We start from the raw sequence: 19114 nt of genomic DNA on the forward strand, positions 1-19114 counted from the left end.
CTTACGTTTAGGTCTTTAATCCATTTTAAGTTAACTTTTTATGTATTGTATGAGGTAGGGGTCCAAATTCATTCTCTTGCATGTGTGTGTCCGGTTGTTCTAGCACCATTTGTTGAAAAGACCATTCTTTTCTCATTGAATTGTCTTGGCACCCTTGTGGAAAATCAGTTGAACATAAATGATTTGAGATTTTTCTCAATCTGGTGAATACAGACGTTTACAGCAACAAATTTCCCTTTGAGTGTTGCTTTAGCTACATTTCATAAGTTTTAATATGTTGTGTTCTTGTTTTCATTCATTTCAAAGTATTTTCTAATTTCTCTATTTTTATTTATTGCAGTAACATTGGTTTATAACATTGTATAAATTTCAGGGGTACATCATTATACTTCTATTTCTGCATAGATTACATCATGTTCACCACCCAAATACCAATCACAACCCATCACCACACACATGTGCTGAATTATCGCTTTCGCCCTCCCCCCTCCCCCCTTCCCCTCTGGTAACCACCAATCCAATCTCTGACTCTATGTGTTTGTTTATTGTTGTTATTATCTACTACTTAATGAAGGAAATCATACGGTATTTGACCTTCTCCCTCTGACTTATTTCACTTTGCATAATACCCGAAGTGTCCATCCATGTTGTCACAAAGGGCTGGATTTCATCGTTTCTTATGGCTGAGTAGTATTCCATTGTGTATATATACCACATCTTCTTTATCCATTCGTCCCTTGATGGGCACTTAGGTTGCTTCCAAGTCTTGGCTATTGTGACTAACGCTGCAAGGAACACAGGGGTGCATGTATCTTTACGCGTTGGTGTTTTCAAGTTCTTTGGATAAATACCCAGCAGTGGAATAGCTGGATCATATGGTAGTTCTATCCTTGATTTTTTGAGGAATCTCCATACTGTTTTCCATAGTGGCTGCACCAGTTTGCACTCCCACCAGCAGTGTATGAGAGTTCCCTTCTCTCCACATCCTCTCCAACACATGTTGTTTCCTGTCTTGTTAATTATAGCCATTCTGACGGGCGTGAGGTGATATCTCATTGTAGTTTTGATTTGCATTTCCCTGATAGTTAGTGATTTTGACCATCTTTTCATGTGTCTGTTGGCCATCTGTATATCTTCTTTGGAGAAATGTCTGTTCAGGTCTTTTGCCCATTTTTTAATTGGGTTGTTAGTTTTTTTGTTGTTGAGATGCATGAGTTCTTTATATATTTTGGAGATTAAGCCCTTATCAGATGTATGGTTTGCAAATATCTTCTCCCAATTGTTAGGTTGTCTTTTCGTTTTGTTGATGGTTTCCTTTGCTGTGCAGAAGCTTTTTAGTTTGATGTAGTCCCATTTGTTTATTTTTTCTATTGTTTCTCTTGCCCGGTCAGACACGGTGCTTGAAAATATGTTGCTAAGAACGATGTCGAAGAGCATACTGCCTGTGTTTTCTTCTAGAAGTTTCACAGTTTCAGGTCTTACATTCAAGTCTTTAATCCATTTGGAGTTAATTTTTGTGTATGGTGTAAGCTAAGGGTCTACTTTCATTTTTTTGCATATGGCTATCCAGTTTTCCCAACACCATTTGTTAAAGAGACTTTGTTTTCCCCATTGTATGTTCTTGGCTCCTTTGTCAAAGATTAGCTGTCCATAGATGTGTGGGTTTATTTCTGGGTTTTCGATTCTATTCCATTGATCTGTGTGTCTGTTTTTGTGCCAGTACCATGCTGTTTTGGTTACTATAGCTTTGTAGTATATTTTGAAATCAGGGAGTGTGATACCTCCAGCTTTGTTCTTTTTTCTCAGGATTCCTTTAGCTATTCGGGGTCTTTTGTTGTTCCATATAAATTTTGTGATTCTTTGTTCTGTTTCTGTGAAAAATGTTGTTGGAACTTTGATAGGGATTGCATTGAATCTATAGATTGCTTTAGGAAGTATGGACATCTTAACTATGTTAATTCTTCCAATCCAAGAGCACGGAATATCTTTCCATTTCTTTGTGTCGTCTTCAATTTCTTTCAGCAATGTTTTATAGTTTTCGGTGTACAGATCTTTCACCTCTTTGGTTAAGTTTATTCCTAGGTATTTTATTTCTTTTGTTGCAATTGTAAATGGGATGGTATTCTTAATTTCTCTTTCTGCTACTTCATTGTTAGTGTATAGAAATGCAACTGATTTCTGTTAATTTCTCTTTAGATTTCTCCTTTGACACATTGATTATTAAGGGGTGTGTTGTTCAATTTCCACGTATTCATGGATTTTCCAAATTACTTCTTTTATTGATTTGTAATTTAATGTTTTTGTGGTTAGAGAACATACTTTGTATTAATTCAGTCCTTTTAAATTTATTGAGGCGTGTTTTATGGGCTAGAATATCTTCTGTCCTGGAGAATGTTCCCTGTGCACTTGAGAAGAATGTATTCTACTGATGTTGGGTGGAGTGCTCTCTATGTCTGTTATGTCTACTTAGTTTAGAGTGTTGTTCAACTCTGCTGTTTCCTTGTTGATCTTTGCCTAGTTACTATCTGCCATTATTGAAAGTATTGAAATCTCCAACTATTATTTTTAAATTGTTTATTTCATCCTTCACCTCTGCCGTTTTTTGCCTTATGTATTTTAGGACTCTGTTTTTAGGTGCGTATGTGTTTATAATTGTCACATTTCCTGATGGCTTGACCTTGTATCATTATGATATTATGATATCATTTATCATCATCATGATAATTTTATCATTATCACTAGTAATATTTTTTGTTTTATAGTCTAATTTATCTGACTTTGGTATAGACATTCCATCTCTTTTATGGTGGTTGTTTGCTTGGTGTATATTTTTCTGTTCTTTTACTTTCACCCTGTTTGTGTCTTTGGAAGTAAAGCCTGTCTCTTGTAGACAGCAATGGTTGGATCATGTTTTTTATCCAGTCTGATAAACTGTGCCTTTTGATTGGATTGTTTACTCCTTTCCCATTTAATGTTATTATTGATATGCTTGGATTTACCTCTGCCATTTTGCTTTTTATTTTCTAAAAGTCTCATATCTTTTTCTCCTTCTGTTCCTCCTCTCCTGCTTTTTTTGTATTAAGTGAATATTATCTAGTGTAACATTTTAATTCCTTTAACTTTTCACTTTTTCTTAATCAGTTTTTTTAGTGGTTGCTTAAAACTTACAATGTATACATTTTAACTACCAGAATCTGTTCTGTTGTGTAATAATTAATTTTAATGAAATACCGAAACATTGCTTTTATCCAGCCCTATTCCCTGTAACCATTTTGCTATTATTGTTATATATATATTACATATATATATATTAGAAACACAGCAATACATTGTCATAATTATGACTTTATATAATTTTATATCATATAAAAAAACCAAGAGAATAAAGGAAAGCAAGTATTACTTAGAAAGTTTGTTATACTAACCTTCTTATTTACTACTTCTGATCTCTTTGTTTATTCCTGTGGATTTGAGATACTGTATGGTGTTATTTCTTTTTTTTTTTTTTGTGAGGAAGATCAGCCCTGAGCTAACATCCATGCCAATCCTCCTCTTTTTGCTGAGGAAGACTGGCCCTGGGCTAGCATCTGTGCCTATCTTCTTCCACTTTATATGGGACGCCATCACAGCATGGCCTGACAAGTGGTGCGTCGGTGCGCACCCAGGATCCAAACCCGGGCTGCCAGCAGCGGAGTGCGCGCACTTAGCCACTACACCACGGGGCCAGCCCCTTTTATGGTGTTATTTCTTTACTTCAATACAGCTCTGCTCTTTTGTGCTGTTATTGTCACATATTTTACATTTCTATGTGTTATAGACCCTCAATACGTAATTGTTTTATGCCATTACTTTTTAAGTCAATTGAGAAAAGAGGAAAATGTGCAACTGTACTGACTTTTATGATTACCTTTACTAGTACTCTTTGTTTTTTTGTTTGGCTTCAGAATACTATCTGATGTCATTTGCTTTCAGTCTGAAGAATTTTCTTTAGAATTTATTTTTAAATAACAGCCTTATTGAGATATAATTCACATACCATACAATTCATCTCTTTAAAGTATATAATGCAGTGGTTTTTAGTATGTTCACAGAGCTGTACAACCATTACTACAGTAAATTTTTAAGTGTTTTCATCATCTCAAAAAGAAACCCCATACTCATTAGCAGTCACTCCTTCCCCCCACCCAGCCCTGGGTAACCACTAATCTACTTTCTGTTTCCTTCTGGCTATTCTGGATATTTCATATAAGTGGAATCCTACGATATGTGGTCCTTCATGACTGCTTTCCTTCAGTCAGCATGATGTTTTCAAGTTTCATCCACGTTGCAGTATATATCAATACTTCATCCCTTTTTCTGGCTGAATAATATTCTACTTTTAATATTTCTTGTAAGGTCTGCCAGCAACAAATTTTCTCAACTTTTTAAATTTGGGAATGTCTTTATTTCAGTTTCATCTTTGAAAGGTACTTTACTGGATATAAGATTCTTGGTCGACAGGTTTTGGCTTTCAGCATTTTGAATATGTTATCCCACTGCCTTCTGACTTCCATCATGTCTGACGAGAAGTCAGCTGTTAATCTCATTGTGTGGGGGGTGGTGCCCTTGTATGTGATGAGTTGTTTTTTTCTTTTTGCTTTCAAGATCTTATCTTCATTCTTGGATTTTGACATTTTGCCTCTGATGTTTCAGGATGTAGAGCTCTTTGTGTTTATCATACTTGGAGTTCTTGAGCTTCTTGGATGTGTATATTGTTCTTCATCAAATTTGGGAAGTTTTCAGCCATTAATCCTTTAATATTTTTCTGTCTCTTTCTCCTTTCCTTCTGGTACTCCCATTACATGTATGTTGATGCACTTCATGATGTCCCACGTTTTTCTGATGGTCTCTTCATTTTCCTTCATTATTTTTTCTCTCTATTCTTCAGACTCCATAATCTGTCTTCAGGTTTGCTGATCATTTCTCCTGCCACCCCAGATCTACTGTTGAGCCTCGTTTTGGTTATTGTACTTTTTTAACCCCAGAGTTTCCATTTGGTTCTCTTTTTATAATTTGTCTCTTAATGGTATTCTCTCTTTGATGAGAAATTTTATTATACCTTCCTGTAATTCTTTAACCATGAGAGCTGGGAGGTGGGGCACCCCCATCTTCTTGGCTGCACCTACCGGGAGTGGAGCACTGGGTAGAGCTGTTGCACAGAGCTGGGGGCTGCCTGGATGAGGGAGCAGGTCACAGTGCAGATGCCATGGACTCTCACTGTTCTTACCAAGATTTAGTTGATTTTCTTGAATGACTATTTCTTAAAATGCTGTATGCCTTTAGGACAACTTCCAGACACTTTAACTTACTGTCTTTTAAAATAATTTTCCTCAGTTAATTTGTTGTTTTGCTCAGTTCCTTACTCTACCTTTTCAGAAGTCCTATCCTCCTTCCATGCAGTCTTTTTTTTAAATTTTATTTTATTGTTATAAGAACAGTTAATGTGAGATCTATCCTCTTGGCAAATGTTTCAGTGTGCAATACAGTGTTGTGACTACAAGTACAATGTCATACAGCAGATCTCTAGAGCTTATTCATCTTGCTTAACTGAGACTTTATGTCCATTGGTAAGTGACTCCCTATTTTCCACTCCCCCAGCCCCTGGAAACCATCATTCCATTCTTTGATTATATGAATTTGACTATTTTAGATATTTCATATAAGTGGAATTATGCAGTATTTCTCTTTCTGTGCTTAGCTTGTTTCACTTAGCATAATGTCCTCAAGGTTCATCCATGCTGTTGCATATTCCAAAATTTCCTTTTTTAAGACTAAGTACTATTACATTGTATTTATTTGTTTTTGTTTTGTTTTGTGAGGAAGATCAGCCCTGACCTAACATCCATGCCAATCCTCCTCTTGTTGCTGAGGAAGACTGGCCCTGGGCTAACATCTGTGCCCATCTTCCTCCACTTTATATGGGACGCCGCCACAGCATGGCCTGACAAGCGGTGCCTCGGTGCGCGCCTGGGATCCGAACCTGGGCTGCCAGCAGCGGAGCATGCACAATTAACCGCTATGCCATGGGGCCGGCCCCTACATTGTATTTATATATCACATTTTCTTTATCTGTTCACTTGTCAATGAAACCTGTCCCAAAACCTGTCCCACTTAGGTTGTTTCCATGTCTTGGCTATTGTGAATAATGCTACAATGAACATCGGAGTGCAGCTATCTCTTCAAGATCCTGATTTCTGTTCTTTTGGATAAATACCCAGAAATGGGATTGCTGGATCATTTAGTAGTTCTATTTTTAATTTTTTGAGGAACCTCCGTACCAGATGACCTTACGGAGCCTGCTTTCAGCTGCCCTGCAAAGGCAGGCAGAAGGGGCCCTGTGGATCCCTTCTAGTCAGTCTTCTTGAGGCTTTTCACTGTGTTTTCTAGATCAAGTGGATGGCCCTTTTGGCATCTGTGTGGTGAAGGACGACACCAAGATCAGCATTGAACCGTGAGTTGGAAAAGACTTAGAACCTGAGGGTCCTTCCAAAGTGGGGTGCGTTTACCCTCCTTGCAGTCCAGTGTCGGTTTTCCAAAGGGCTCCTTCATCGCAGGGGGATGACGTCTAGTTACTGAGCCTTCCTAGGAGAGACGTGGTGGGTTTCTCCAGGTATATGTGGGAAGTTCCCTCAATATTCCTTCTGTCCAGATATACTGTAGTTGGGCCCATGGGGGCAGACTGCCCAGGACCCTGGGGTTCCAGGTGGAATCGATAACACAGTGAGAGACTCGTGAGTATCCATAGAACGTGGTTAGAGGGATGTGGCTGTGGATGTAGAAGCACGCCAGGTATCGGCAATTACCTCCCCTGTCCTAGACCCCAAGAGAGACACCTGAGGCCAAAAATCTGGTGATAAAGAAAACTGGAGGAAGGAAGGAAGTATTCCTGGAGAAGTTTCTGGAATGCCTGCATGTGTCTGTCAGGGTGATGAACACCCAGTGCGTTTGAGAGATGCATTTCCGTAGAGCAGGGCTGTGTCCAGAGAGCAGGGCACACCACACATCTCTGTTTTATTTCCTGTCTTAGTCACGTTTGTATGCCTTGCGTGTCTGTGTGTATGTGGTCTCCTTTCAGACACATCAACATAGGAAGCCGGTTTCAGGCTGAGATCCCGGAGCTCCAGGAGAGATCGCTGGCTGGGATTGATGAGCACGTAGCTTCTCTGGTCTGGAAGCCGTGGGGAGATGTGATGACCAACCCGGAAACGCAGGATAGAGGTGGCTGAGGCCAAGTTCCCAAGGCCCCTCCTTCCTCCTCCATCTCCAAGTAGTTTCTCCTCCCAGTTCTCGCCTTGACCAGGAAGCACTGTCCCTCGGGGGGCACTTGTCAATGAAACCGAGCTAGTCCTCGGCCCAATATTGCTTCTCCTGTGCTGCCTTCTCCCGCCCCCACCTCTTCTCACACAGTAGCTGGCCAGGCCGTCCAGAGCAGGTGCCAGGAGCAGAGTTTCTGCCTTCCTCCTTGTCCCTCCCTTCCCTCTGCCTGCCCTCAACAAGATGTGAGGGAGATGGTGACAAGGAGCACCCCCCCCAACCCTGTGCTGTTGGGGAAGTCTCCTCCTGGCCTTCGCTGACTCCCTGTGTCTCCTCTCCCTCACACTCCGCTGGGGCCGCTTGCTGGAAACACAGTGACTGAGCTCTGTAACGTGGCCTGCTCCAGCGCGATGCCGGGCGGGGGCACCAACCTGGAGCTTGCTCTGCACTGCCTGCACGAAGCCCACGGCAATGTTAAGGTGAGGCGGAGGCTGGGGCAGGGCTCAGAGGGGCCTTGGGAAGCTCCCTGCTCTTCTGGGGCTGGGGGCCCCAGGTGCATGCCATATGCCCTCTGCTTGGGGGTTTGCAGTTAATGAAAACTGAAGGGAGGCCCCTGTCCTTCTGCCCGGGGCTTTGGGATTGGTGTGGTCCCTGTGAACTGTAGGGGAAATGCACAGATGTGGGCTCAGTCAACCAGTTAGTTATCTGTCTGGGGCAACAACAGAGCAGTTATCTCAGGGGCTCTGGGGAGGAGGAGCCTAGTAGACCCAACCCAGCTCCTGCATTAATCTAGTTTATCTACTGACCTTTATCTTTTTGATTAAAAACCCACATGTGAAAATGCGTGATGCACCAGAAATGCCTCTGCCTACTCCAGGGACCCTTCTCACAGTCCTGACGTTTAGGAAATAAAATTCTGACTCTGAGTAGTGGGAGGGGAAAAGTCACGTCACCCGAGTTGGGGACCCGAGAGTCAGTGCCACGGTCGCACTTTTCCTCAAGCTGAGAGGCCGGGTGCTCAGCAGAGTGATCGGCACCTGTTCACTGGCACACACTAGTGAGTGCCTGGTAATGTTGAAGGCAGCGGGGCCAGGGCCAGCTGAGGGGCCCGCTCTTGGCTTAATGCTCTGCTGCTGCCGTCTTGAGATTATTCATGATTGAACAAGGGGCCCTGCAAATTACATAGCCGGTCCTGATGGGTTACACAGGCGAGCAAGACAAAATGCCTGTCTCCATGGGGCTTACGTTTTAGGAGAGCCAAACAGGAAATATGTTTTAAAAAACTGTTAGATAGTGATTAATGCTGTGAAGATGGGGCAGTGGGCAAGGGTGGTGCTGCTCCAGGCACTGGTCCTTGATGAAGCGAGGAGCTCGTGCCAGAAAAAGTCCACGCACTGCTTCCTCCATCCAGAAAATCTTGCTCTGAAACTAATGACGTCAGCTGCTCTCAGCAGCGTGCTGAGTGACGTAGTCGATGTGCCACAGACAGTTCACGGGCACTGTGAGTAGCCCTGGGGTAGGCAGGCTTTAGCGAGGGCTGTAAGTGGTTTTTGAATGATGAGAGCATGAGGGCGGGCCTCGACCTCCCCTTCCCTCCCTTAGTTAGTAGGCTGACGCTCCTCTTGTTCCAGGTTGCCCTGGAGACCCTCTTACTGAGAGGACCCCAGAAGCCGCGGACTCACCCGCTCACCGACTACCGCTACACAGGTGACTGGAGCAAGGCTGCTGGCGTGGTTTTGCCCGGCTGAGCCCCCGTGACCCACCAGTTTCAGTGGCCAGCTCTGCCTAAGCCTCTTGGAGTTCTCGTGGGGGCTTCGCTAGCCTTTCCAGAAGGGCTTATCCTCTCCAGGGCAACTCAGTGGGCGCTGTTCTCTTCTAGTTGGATCCTACCTTCCCCTTTTCCAGAGGTTTCCTAGTGGGCTCTGCCCAGCCAGGAGGGGGATGCTCCTGGCCCCGGAGAAGTGGAGGCAGGCTCAGGGTCAGCGGCCGAGCACACCAGCCCGGGAGTCAGGCAGCCTGGGGCCCCCACCTGCCCTTGGCAAGGCTTTCAAGCAATGGAAGCCTCAGTTGCTATATCTGTAAAGTGAGGATAGTAATGGTCCCTACCTGCTAAGGTTTTTGTGAGAGTTGTATGAAATAAAGCAACTTAGGGGCTTCGCAGAATGCTTGGCGCATGATTGGCTCTCAGTAATGGCCACTTTAGAAAGAAGGGTGGTCTGCATTTCCGCTGCAGCTGTGGTCCCAGAAGGAGAAACGTCCTTCCCTCTCTTGGCTGTTTCTCCGACAGGTTCGGACAACTGGACCCCCGTAGAGAAGAGGCTCTTTAAGAAGGCGTTCTGTGCCCACAAGAAGGACTTTTACTTGATACACAAGACGGTAAGGCGAACCTGGGCAGGCTGGTGTAGACGAGGGTTCACCTCACACAGCTGAGCTGAGCTAGAGGGAAGGGCCCCTCAGGGGTGACACTCTGCTCATAGTGTAAAGCAGTTTATCATTTTGAAAAGCCATCGTTGTGAACAACAGTAGAAATGCATCACATGGTCGAAATAAAGCCCTCCACGTCCTTCCCCGCAGTCCCACTTCTGAGTGACTTCTCACTATTGGGTTTGTACACTTCAGGCATTTCTCTGCCCATACAGGTATCACACACATATATTTTGCTTAGTGCCATCGAGTTGATTCCAACTCCTAGTGACCTTGTGGACAGCAGAGTGGAGCCCTGCCTGGTTTTTTTGCACCATCCTCTCCCCTTGCAGCACTCTATCAGACAGTGCTCCGCTGCTATCCATAGGGTTTTCATGGCCAATTTTTTCAGAAGTGGGTGGCCAGGTCCTTCTTCCTAGTCTGTCTTAGTCTGGAAGCTCGGCTGAAACCTGTGCACCATGGGTGAGCCTGCTGGTATTAGAAATACTGGTGGCGTAGCATTCAGCATCACAGCAACACACAGCTGCCACTGTCCTGCCAGTACGACGAGGACAGATGGGTGGTGTGGTTCCCTGACCGGGAAACGAGCCCAGGCCACGAGAGTGCCGAATCTTAAGCACTAGACCACCAAGGCTGGCTACACACATATATTCGTGTACTTAAGAAAGGATGAGATCATACTACACTTAATATCCTGCTGGTTTGTTTGTTCTTTTTTTAACGTGACATACATAAAACTGTACATGATGGAAGGTAAGATTTGCTGTTTTGACATATTCGTACACTTGTAAGACCATCGTCACAATCAAGATAGCGAACACAGCCATCACCCCCAAAAGCTTCCTCCTGCCCCTTGGGAATCCCTCTTTCCTGCCACCCCCGTCCCTAGTCAACTCCTTATCTCCTTTCTGTCACTATAAATTAATTTGCATTGTCTGGCTTCTTACACTCAGCATAATTATTTTGAGATTTTGAGGTTCATCCATATTGTTGTGTACCAGTAGTTCACTCCTGAAGAGTATTCCGTTGTATGGATGTACCACAGGTTATCTACTCATTTACCTATTGATGGCTATCTGGGTGGTGTCCAGTTATCGGCAATTATAAATAAAGCTGCCGTGAACGTTCATGTACAAGTCTTTATATGTACGTGTACTGTTTTTCAGCGGTAAATACCTACGGGGGAATGAGTGGATCATAGGGTAGGTGTATGTTTAACTTTTTAAGAAACTGCCCAACTGTTTTCCAAAGGGGTTGTACCATTTCCCGTTTCCACCAGCGGGGACGAGAGTTCCAGTTACTCCACACCCTCACCGACACTTGATATGGTCAGTCTCTTTAATTTGAGCCATTCTAATTGGAGGCAGTATCTCATTGCATTTCCCTAGTTACTGATGATGCTGAGCATCTTTTCATGTGCTTCTTTGCTCTCTGTGCACCTTCTTTGCTGAGGTGTCGGTTCATATCTTTTGCCTATGTTTTTATTGGGATGTTTGTGTTTTTATTGAGTTGTAGGAGGTCTTTATTTGTTCTGGACACAAGTCCTTTATCCAGATATATGCTTTGCAAATATTTTCTCCAAATCTACAGCTTTTCAGTCTCTTAACACTGTTTTTTTTTTTTATTTTCCCCTTGAGGCAGATTCGCCCTGAGCTAATAACATCCATGCCAGTCTTCCTCTATTTTATATGTGGGTCACTGCCACAGCATGACCACCAATGAGAGGTGTAGGTCCACACCCAGGAACAGAACCCAGGCTGCTGAAGCGTAGTGCACTGAACTTAACCACTAGGCCACGGGGCTGGCCCCTTAACAGTGTCTTTTGAAGAAAAAATTTTAATTTTTATTAAATTCAACTTCTTAGTTTTTCTTTTAGGGACTGCGCTTTTGGTTTATTTCTAAGAAATCTTTGCCTGACTCAAAGTCACAAAGATTTCTCCTATGTTTTCTTCTAGAAGTTTTATAGTTTTAGATTTTATATTTAGATTTATGATCCATTGAGTTAATTTTTTTTAATAATTTTTTATTTATTTATTTTTTCCCCCAAAGCCCCAGTAGATAGTTGTATGTCATAGTTGCACATCCTTCTAGTTGCTGTTTGTGGGACGCAACCTCAGCACGGCTGGAGAAGCGGTGCGTCGGTGCGCACCCGGGATCTGAACCCCAGGTCGCCAGCAGCGGAGCGCGCGCACTTAACCACTAAGCCACGGGGCCGGCCTATTCTGAGTTAATTTTTGTATGGGGTGCAAGGAATGGATTGAAGTTCATTTTTTGCGTGTGGATATTTAACATGCTGCAGTACCTTTTGTTGAAAAGACCACATTTTCTCCACTGAGTTGCCTTTGTACCTTTGTTAAATATCAGTTGGCCATATACGTATGGGTCTGTTTCTGGGCACTTCTGTTCCATTGATCTATTTGTCTATTAAAAAGCTATTATCACACTGTCTTTATTACTGTAGCTTTATAGTAAGTGCTGAAATCAGGAAATGTAGTACTTCAGCTTTATTCTTTTTCAAAGTTGTTTTTTCTATTCTAGGTCCTTTGCATTTCCATATGAATTTTAGAACTAGCTTGTCAATTTCTTTAAAAAATATTTAAACCCTGCTGGGATTTTGATTGGTACTATGTTGACTCTGTAGATCAATTAGAACTGACATCTTAACAATGCTGAGTCTTCTGACCCCATGAAGAAGGTATATCTTTCTATTTATTTAAATTTTTAATTTCTCTCAGCAATGTTTTGAAGTTTTTAGTGCACAGATGTTGCACATCTTTTGTCAGATTTATTCCTAATATTTATAATTTTTATGCTGTTATAATTTATATGCTTTTTATTTTGATTTCCAATAGTTTGCAGCTTGTTTGTATAGAAATAAAATTGATTTTTATATCGCTCTTGTGTTCTGCAGCCTTGCTAAACTCACTTATTAGTTTTTGTAGCTTTTTTATAGATTCCATTGGATTTTCTACATAGAAAATCATGTCATCTGCAAGTAAAGACAGTTTTATTTCTTCCTTTCCAATCTGGATGCCTTTAATTTTTTTATTACCTTATTGCACTGTAGAACCTCCAGTACACTGTTGAGTAGAAATGGTGAGAGTGGACATCCTTGTCTTGTTCCCCATCTTAGAAGGGAAGCCATTCCATCTTGCACCTCTTAAGTATGATGTTAGCTGTAGGTTTACTGTAGAAATCATTTATTGTGTTGAAGAAGTTCCTTTTATTCCTAGTTTGCTGAGAGTTTATATCAACAGTGGATCCTGCGTTGTATCAGATGCTTTTTCTGCATGCATTGAGATGCTCATATGGCTGTTCTTTTTTAGTTTAGTATGATGGATTACATTGATTTTCGATGTTAAACCAACCTTGCATTTCTGCCATGAGCTCCACTTGGTCACGGTGTATTGTATTTTTATATATATTATTGGATTCTATTTGTTAAAATTTTGTTTAGGATTTTTCACCTAAACATGTTGATGAGGGATATTGGTCTGTGGTTTTCTTTCCTTGTAATATCGTCGTCTGGCTTTGGTATTAGGGTAATGCTGTCCCTACAGAATGAGTTGGGAGGTATTCCCTCCTCTTCAATTTTTTGCAAGAGCTTGTTTAGAATTGGTTATTTCTTCCTTAAATATTTGATAGTGAAGCCACCTAGGCCTGGATTTTCTTTGTGGGAAGGTTTTGAACTACAAATTCAATTTATTAACAGATATAGAGCTATTCAGGTTATTGATGTCTTCTTGAGTGATTGTTGGTAGTTTTTGCCTTTCAAGGAATTTGTACATTTCTTCTAAGTTGATATATTAGTATAAAGTTCATAATATTCTCATATTATCATTTTTGTATCTATAGACTGTAGTGATGTCACCTAATTCCTGAGATTGGTCATTTGTCTCTTTATTTTGATCAGTCTGGCTATAGGCTTATCAGTTTTATTGGTTTTTCTCAAAGAACCAACTTTTGGTTTTGTTGATTTTTCTATTTAATTGATTTCTGCTCTGATATTGATTATTTCCTTTCTTCTGCTTGCTTTGGGTTTAATTTGCTCTTTTTCTAGTTTCTGAAGGTGGAAGCTGGTGTCATTGATTTGAGACCTTTCTTCTTCCCTGATATGGGTGTTTAGTGCTAGAAATTGCCCTCAAAGTACTGCTTTGATAAATTTTGGTGTGTTGGGTCTTCCTTTTTATTCAGTTCAAAATACTTTTTCATTTCCGTTTTGATTTCTGTTTTGACTTATGAGTTATTTAGAAGTGTGTTATTTAGTCTCCAAATATTTGAGGATTTTCCAGATCTTTTCTGTTATTGATTTTTCATTTAATGTCATTGTGGTCAGAGAAATACTTTGTATGACTTGAATCCTTTTAAATTTATTGATCCTTGTTCGTGGCCCAGAACCTAGTCTACGTCTTGGTAAATGATCTGAGTACACTCGAGGAAGGTGTATTCTGCTCTTGGTGGTGAGTTCTTTCTATAAATGTCAGTTCCAGATGGCTGACAGTGTAGTTTGGGTCTTCCATACATTTACTGTCTACTTGTTCTAGCAGTTATTGAGAATGAGATATTAAAATATTTGGCTGTAATTGTGGATCTGTTTTTCCCGGCACTTCTATCAGTTTTTGCTTCACGTATTTTGAAGTTCTGATTTAGATGCATAAACATTTAGGATTCTTATGTCCTCTTGATTGATTTACCCTTTTATCATTATAAAATGATTTTCTTTATCCCTGGTATTACTCTTTGCTCTAAAATCTACTTTTTGTGATATTAATGTAGCCAACCACTCCAACTTCCTTATGATGGGTGTTAGCATGTGTATCTTTTTTCATCCTCTTACTTGTAACCTATTTGTTTTTTAATTTAAAGTGTGTTCTTATAAGGAACATGTGTTGTGTATTGTTTCTTCATTCCATCTGAGATACTCAGCCTTTTAACTGGGTGTTTAGACCATTCACATTGAATGTGATGTTGAGATGGTTAGATGAAGTCCATTGTCTTGCTGTTTGTTTTCTATTTGTGCCATCTCTCCTTGTTTCCCCATCCCACTTTTTCTGCCTTCTTTTGGATTAATGTAGTAAATTTTAGGATTCTGGTTTGTCTCCTTTGTTGGCTTACTGGCTATAACTCTTTATTATTTTGGTGGTTGCTTCAGGATTTATAGTTATAGCATCATTAACTTATCACAATCTACCTTCAAGTGATTTGATATTACTCCATGTGCAGAACGGAAACGTTATGGTAGCGTGTTTCCACTCCCCTCCTGGCCTTTACACTGTTGTTGTTATGCATTTTGTTTTACATATGTTATAACCCCACAATATGTTGTTACTACTTTTGTTTAAACAGTCAATTGTTTTTTGGACAGATTTAAATAATAAGGAGTCTTCTATACTTACCCATATCCTTACCATTTTCATTGCTCTGCATTTCTTTGTGTAGATCCATATTTCCATCTAGTGTCATTTTCCAGAAGGAAGTAAGTGTAAATCCTTTAACATTTCTTGTAGTGCAGGTTTGCTAGTAATGAATTTTTCCAACTTTTGTATGTCTTAAATTAAGAGTCTTTATTTTGTGTTCATTTTTGAAAGATCTTTGCTAAGTAGAGAATTCTAGCTTGACAGGTTTTTTTCTTTCAGTAATTTAAAGATGTTACTGTACATTCTTCTTGCTTTTATTGTTTCCAACAAGAAATCTACTGATTTCCTTGTCTTTTTTCCTCTGTATTTAACATGCCTTTTTTCTCTGGCTGGCTGTTTGTAGGAATTTCTCTTTATCACTAGTTTTGAGCATTTTTATTGTGAGGTGCTTTGATGTGGTTTTCTTCATTTTTTTTCTTGTGCTTGGGGTTGGTTGAGCTTCTTAGATCTGTGGGTTTATAGTTTACATTAAATCTGGGGAAAATCAGCCTTACGTCTTCACGTGTTTCTTCTGTCGCTCGTCTCTCCTTTGAGGAGATGTGTGTCAGCCTTCTTGTGATGGTCCCACAGCTCATTGACATGCTTTTCATTTTTATGGATTTTTTTCTCCCTGTGTTTCATTTTCTGTAGCTTCTACTGCTGTGTCTTCAAGTTCACTAATCTTTCGTTCTGCAATGTCTGATCTGCCGTTAATCTCATGCAGTGTAGTTTTGATCTCAGACATTGTAGTTTTCATCTCTAGAAGTTCTGTTTTATATCTTCCGTGTCCCTACTTAACTTTTTGACATGTATTATACAGTCATAATAACTTTTAATGTCCTTTTCTGCTAATTCTAACATATATATCTGTTCTGGGTTGATTTCAACAGGTTGATTTTTCTCCCCATCATATGTCATATTTTCCTGCTTCTTTGCATGCCTGGTAATCTTTCACAGGATTCCAGACATTGTGAATTTTAGCTTGTTGGGTACTGGATATTTTTGCATTCTTATAAATATTCTTGAGCTATGTTCTGGAACAGTTACTTGAAAACAACTTGTTCCTTTTGGGTATTGCTTTTAAGTTTTTTGGATGGGCCCAGAACAGCTTTTTGTCTAGGTCTAATTATTCCTCATTACTGAGGCAAAACCCTTCTCATTACTCTGCCAACACCCCATGAATTATGAGGTGTTCCCCCCGGCTGGGGGGAGCAGGCACTATTCCTGGCCTGTGTGAGCGACAGGCACCTTTCCCTCTAATCCTTCTGGATGGTTCTTTATCCAGGTCTGGGCAGTCTCCTCAAAGCACGTGCTGATCAGCACTTGGCTGAATACTGGAGGGGACTCTCTCCAGATCTCTGGAGTCCTTCCTCTGTGCAGCTCTCTCCTCTGCTGTACTGCATCCTGCGGGCCCCCCAGGCGCACACTCTGCTCCATCTCAACTCAGGGAGTCCGCTGGGCTCTGCCTGGATCCCCCTCCCCAGGCCCCGGCCTGGAGCTCTTCCAGGTAATAAGTTGGGACAGTGGTGGTTTATTTTGTGTCTCTCAGAAAAGACTATTTCTGACTGATGTCTAGCGTCCTACCAACCACTGTTTCGTGTATTTTGACTGTTTCTCTTCATTGTTTTGGGTGGCAGGGTACGTCTGCTTCCTGTTGCTCCATATTGTTTGGAAGCAGAAGTCCAACTACTTTTTTTTTTTTTTAACCTACTGATATTTCTTAGGCAGGCAGAGGATGTACTGTTTTGACTCCTGGTTTGTGAATACACACAAAGCTGAAGAAAATCCACGTGGAGAAATGTTTTCTGAAATGAGCTCCCGATATCAAAGGGCCAATTTAATTTTCCTGAGTAATATTCTTTCTAGAACAATTAAACTATTCCATCCTTCTTGGTTTTGCAGAAGTTGATGTTAATGGGATCCCTTCTTAGTGGAGAGAGGGGCAAATGGCGGGGTCTGAATGCCCTGGGATCCAACTATGCCCTTCAACCCTCCTCCTTCTCTCGGGGGTGCCTTTCCTCAGTGCTGTGGGGCTCTGCCTGGTTCTTGCAAAGGCTGCGTGGTCCAGTGCATGAGGGCATTCTCTTGTCATTAGCCCCGTTGGTAAACCTGTGGCCATTAGGCATGATGTCGCAGTGAGCACCCTTGTGGTGCACCTTCTTGTGCGTCTTCCCATAGGGAAGGATTCCTGGGATGGACTTGCTGCCCAGAGCGTGCAGAGCTGAGGAGGTGTTGACTATAGTGGCTTCACTCTGAACACCCTCGACACCCGGGAGGACTTTGCGATTCTCTGCCCCTTGTAGCCAAGGGGCATGCCAAGCCAAAGGGGAAAGACATTTTGGGACAGCTTTCAAAAAGTAGTGGTTGGCCCCGTGGGGCGAGGATTTGGGGCTTCATGGCAATTCTTGCAGCTGCTCGTGAGCTGCTACCTATAGCTGGCTTCTGTGTTCTTTCACTAGATCCAGACAAAGACTGTAGCCCAGTGTGTTGAGTATTATTACATCTGGAAGAAAATGATCAAGTTCGACTGCAGCCGAGCCCCCGGGCTGGAAAAGAGGATCAAGAGAGAGTCGGATGAGGTGGACAGGACAGAAGCAAAGGTAGACAGTCCGCGGCTCTGGAGTCCAGCACCCATCAGATGCCCACTGCCCTTCCAAGTGGGGGTGGGGGAGGGCACCCCGTGGGAAGGGCTTTCCTGCAGAGGACGTTCGTGCCCTGGATCCCAGCATCTCCCTTAGAAGAGTTTTTGCCCTTAACATTGTTTTTGCCCCCTCTGCAGGTCACTTGCAGCCCCCGGGAGAGACCCAGCCACCGTCCAACCCCTGAGTTAAAGATAAAGACCAAGAGTTACAAGAGGGAGTCCATCCTCAACTCCAGCCCGAACGCCGGCCCCAAGCGGACCCCGGAGGCACCAGGGAGCGTGGAGGGCCAGGGCGTTTTTCCCTGCAGGGAGTGTGAGAGGTACCGGTGCCTTCAGCCCCCTGCGATCCGCCTCAGGGCGACCTGGGTCCCCCTGCTCTGACCCCTGTCCTCTGGTGACTCCACAGGGTGTTTGACAAGATCAAGAGTCGAAATGCCCACATGAAGCGACACCGGCTTCAGGACCACGTGGAGCCTGTCGTCAGGGTGAAGTGGCCGGTGAAGCCCTTCCAGCTGAAGGAGGAGGAGGAGGAGGAGGAGATAGGGGCTGGCATCGGCCCCCTGCAGTGGTGATTCTAGCTGGGCGCAGGGGTGAGGCAGCAAGTCGGGGAGGGGACCTCCAGCCCCGTCACCTCACGTCTCTCTTCGGCCTCTCCAAGGTGTTAGGGCACCCCTCTGCCTCCCCCCACCCACACTCTCCCGCACTGGGCAGCCCAGCCTGCAAACAGTACGGGCATTGGTCATAAATAGGAGAAGCGCCCGGTCATCGGAGCACTGTGACATCCCTGTCCCCGTCAGCTGGTGCCGGAGGCTTCATCCTCTTTAGGCTAATAGTCTCTCCCCTTCTTTTAATTCCACTCCTCCCACAGCAGGGAGGCTCAGGGAGGGAACAAGTTAGATCCGGGTAGCTCTTAAATCTCAGCCTCAGTTTGGGGGTTTGGTTACATTTGTTAGATAAGGCCAAGACGTAGAGAATCACTGGGAAAATACCTTCAGATCTCCGACCTGTTGGGTCCCCTTCAGCCGGGGAGTCTCTCTGCATTCCGGATTCCGTCCCTGGTCTTGCAGTGACTTGTACATTGTTAGGTTTTTTTGTACGTGTCGACTTGTAAATCTTATTAAATTGGGTTCTTGAGCAGCTGTCTTCTGGCTTCCCTGGCCCGTTGATCCAGCAGAGGCTTTTGAGCGCCTGCCCCTCGCTGGAACCACAGAGAGTAGGCCGAGTCCCTGCCCTGGAGGAGCTGGGGGCCATTCGTTCATTCAGCAAGTGCCTGCTGTCGGACGTGCTGGACGGTGCCCAATCCACGTGACTGGGACACAGTGACGACAGAGAGACAAAGCCCCTGTCCTCACGGAGCTTA

General features: G+C 42.8%; 1 protein-coding gene across 2 annotated transcripts in view; it reads left to right on the top strand.

Annotated features, from left to right (window-relative positions):
• Positions 1-18326, top strand: part of ZNF541 (zinc finger protein 541) — a 31836-nt gene extending 13510 nt beyond the window's left edge. For both annotated transcript variants that reach the window (XM_004440199.3, XM_087422284.1), the window contains exons 8-15: positions 6427-6490; positions 7115-7257; positions 7669-7772; positions 8925-9000; positions 9581-9669; positions 17573-17713; positions 17893-18074; positions 18161-18326. In XM_004440199.3, coding sequence (XP_004440256.1) covers positions 6427-6490; positions 7115-7257; positions 7669-7772; positions 8925-9000; positions 9581-9669; positions 17573-17713; positions 17893-18074; positions 18161-18326 — 965 coding nt within the window. The remainder of the gene's footprint in view (positions 1-6426; positions 6491-7114; positions 7258-7668; positions 7773-8924; positions 9001-9580; positions 9670-17572; positions 17714-17892; positions 18075-18160) is intronic.
• The last annotated feature ends 788 nt before the right edge of the window (positions 18327-19114 follow it).

Source organism: Ceratotherium simum, chromosome 33 (genome assembly GCF_057802395.1).
Source record: "Ceratotherium simum simum isolate JZ-2026a chromosome 33, ASM5780239v1, whole genome shotgun sequence".
In the NCBI taxonomy this organism is placed as follows: Eukaryota; Metazoa; Chordata; class Mammalia; order Perissodactyla; family Rhinocerotidae; genus Ceratotherium; species Ceratotherium simum.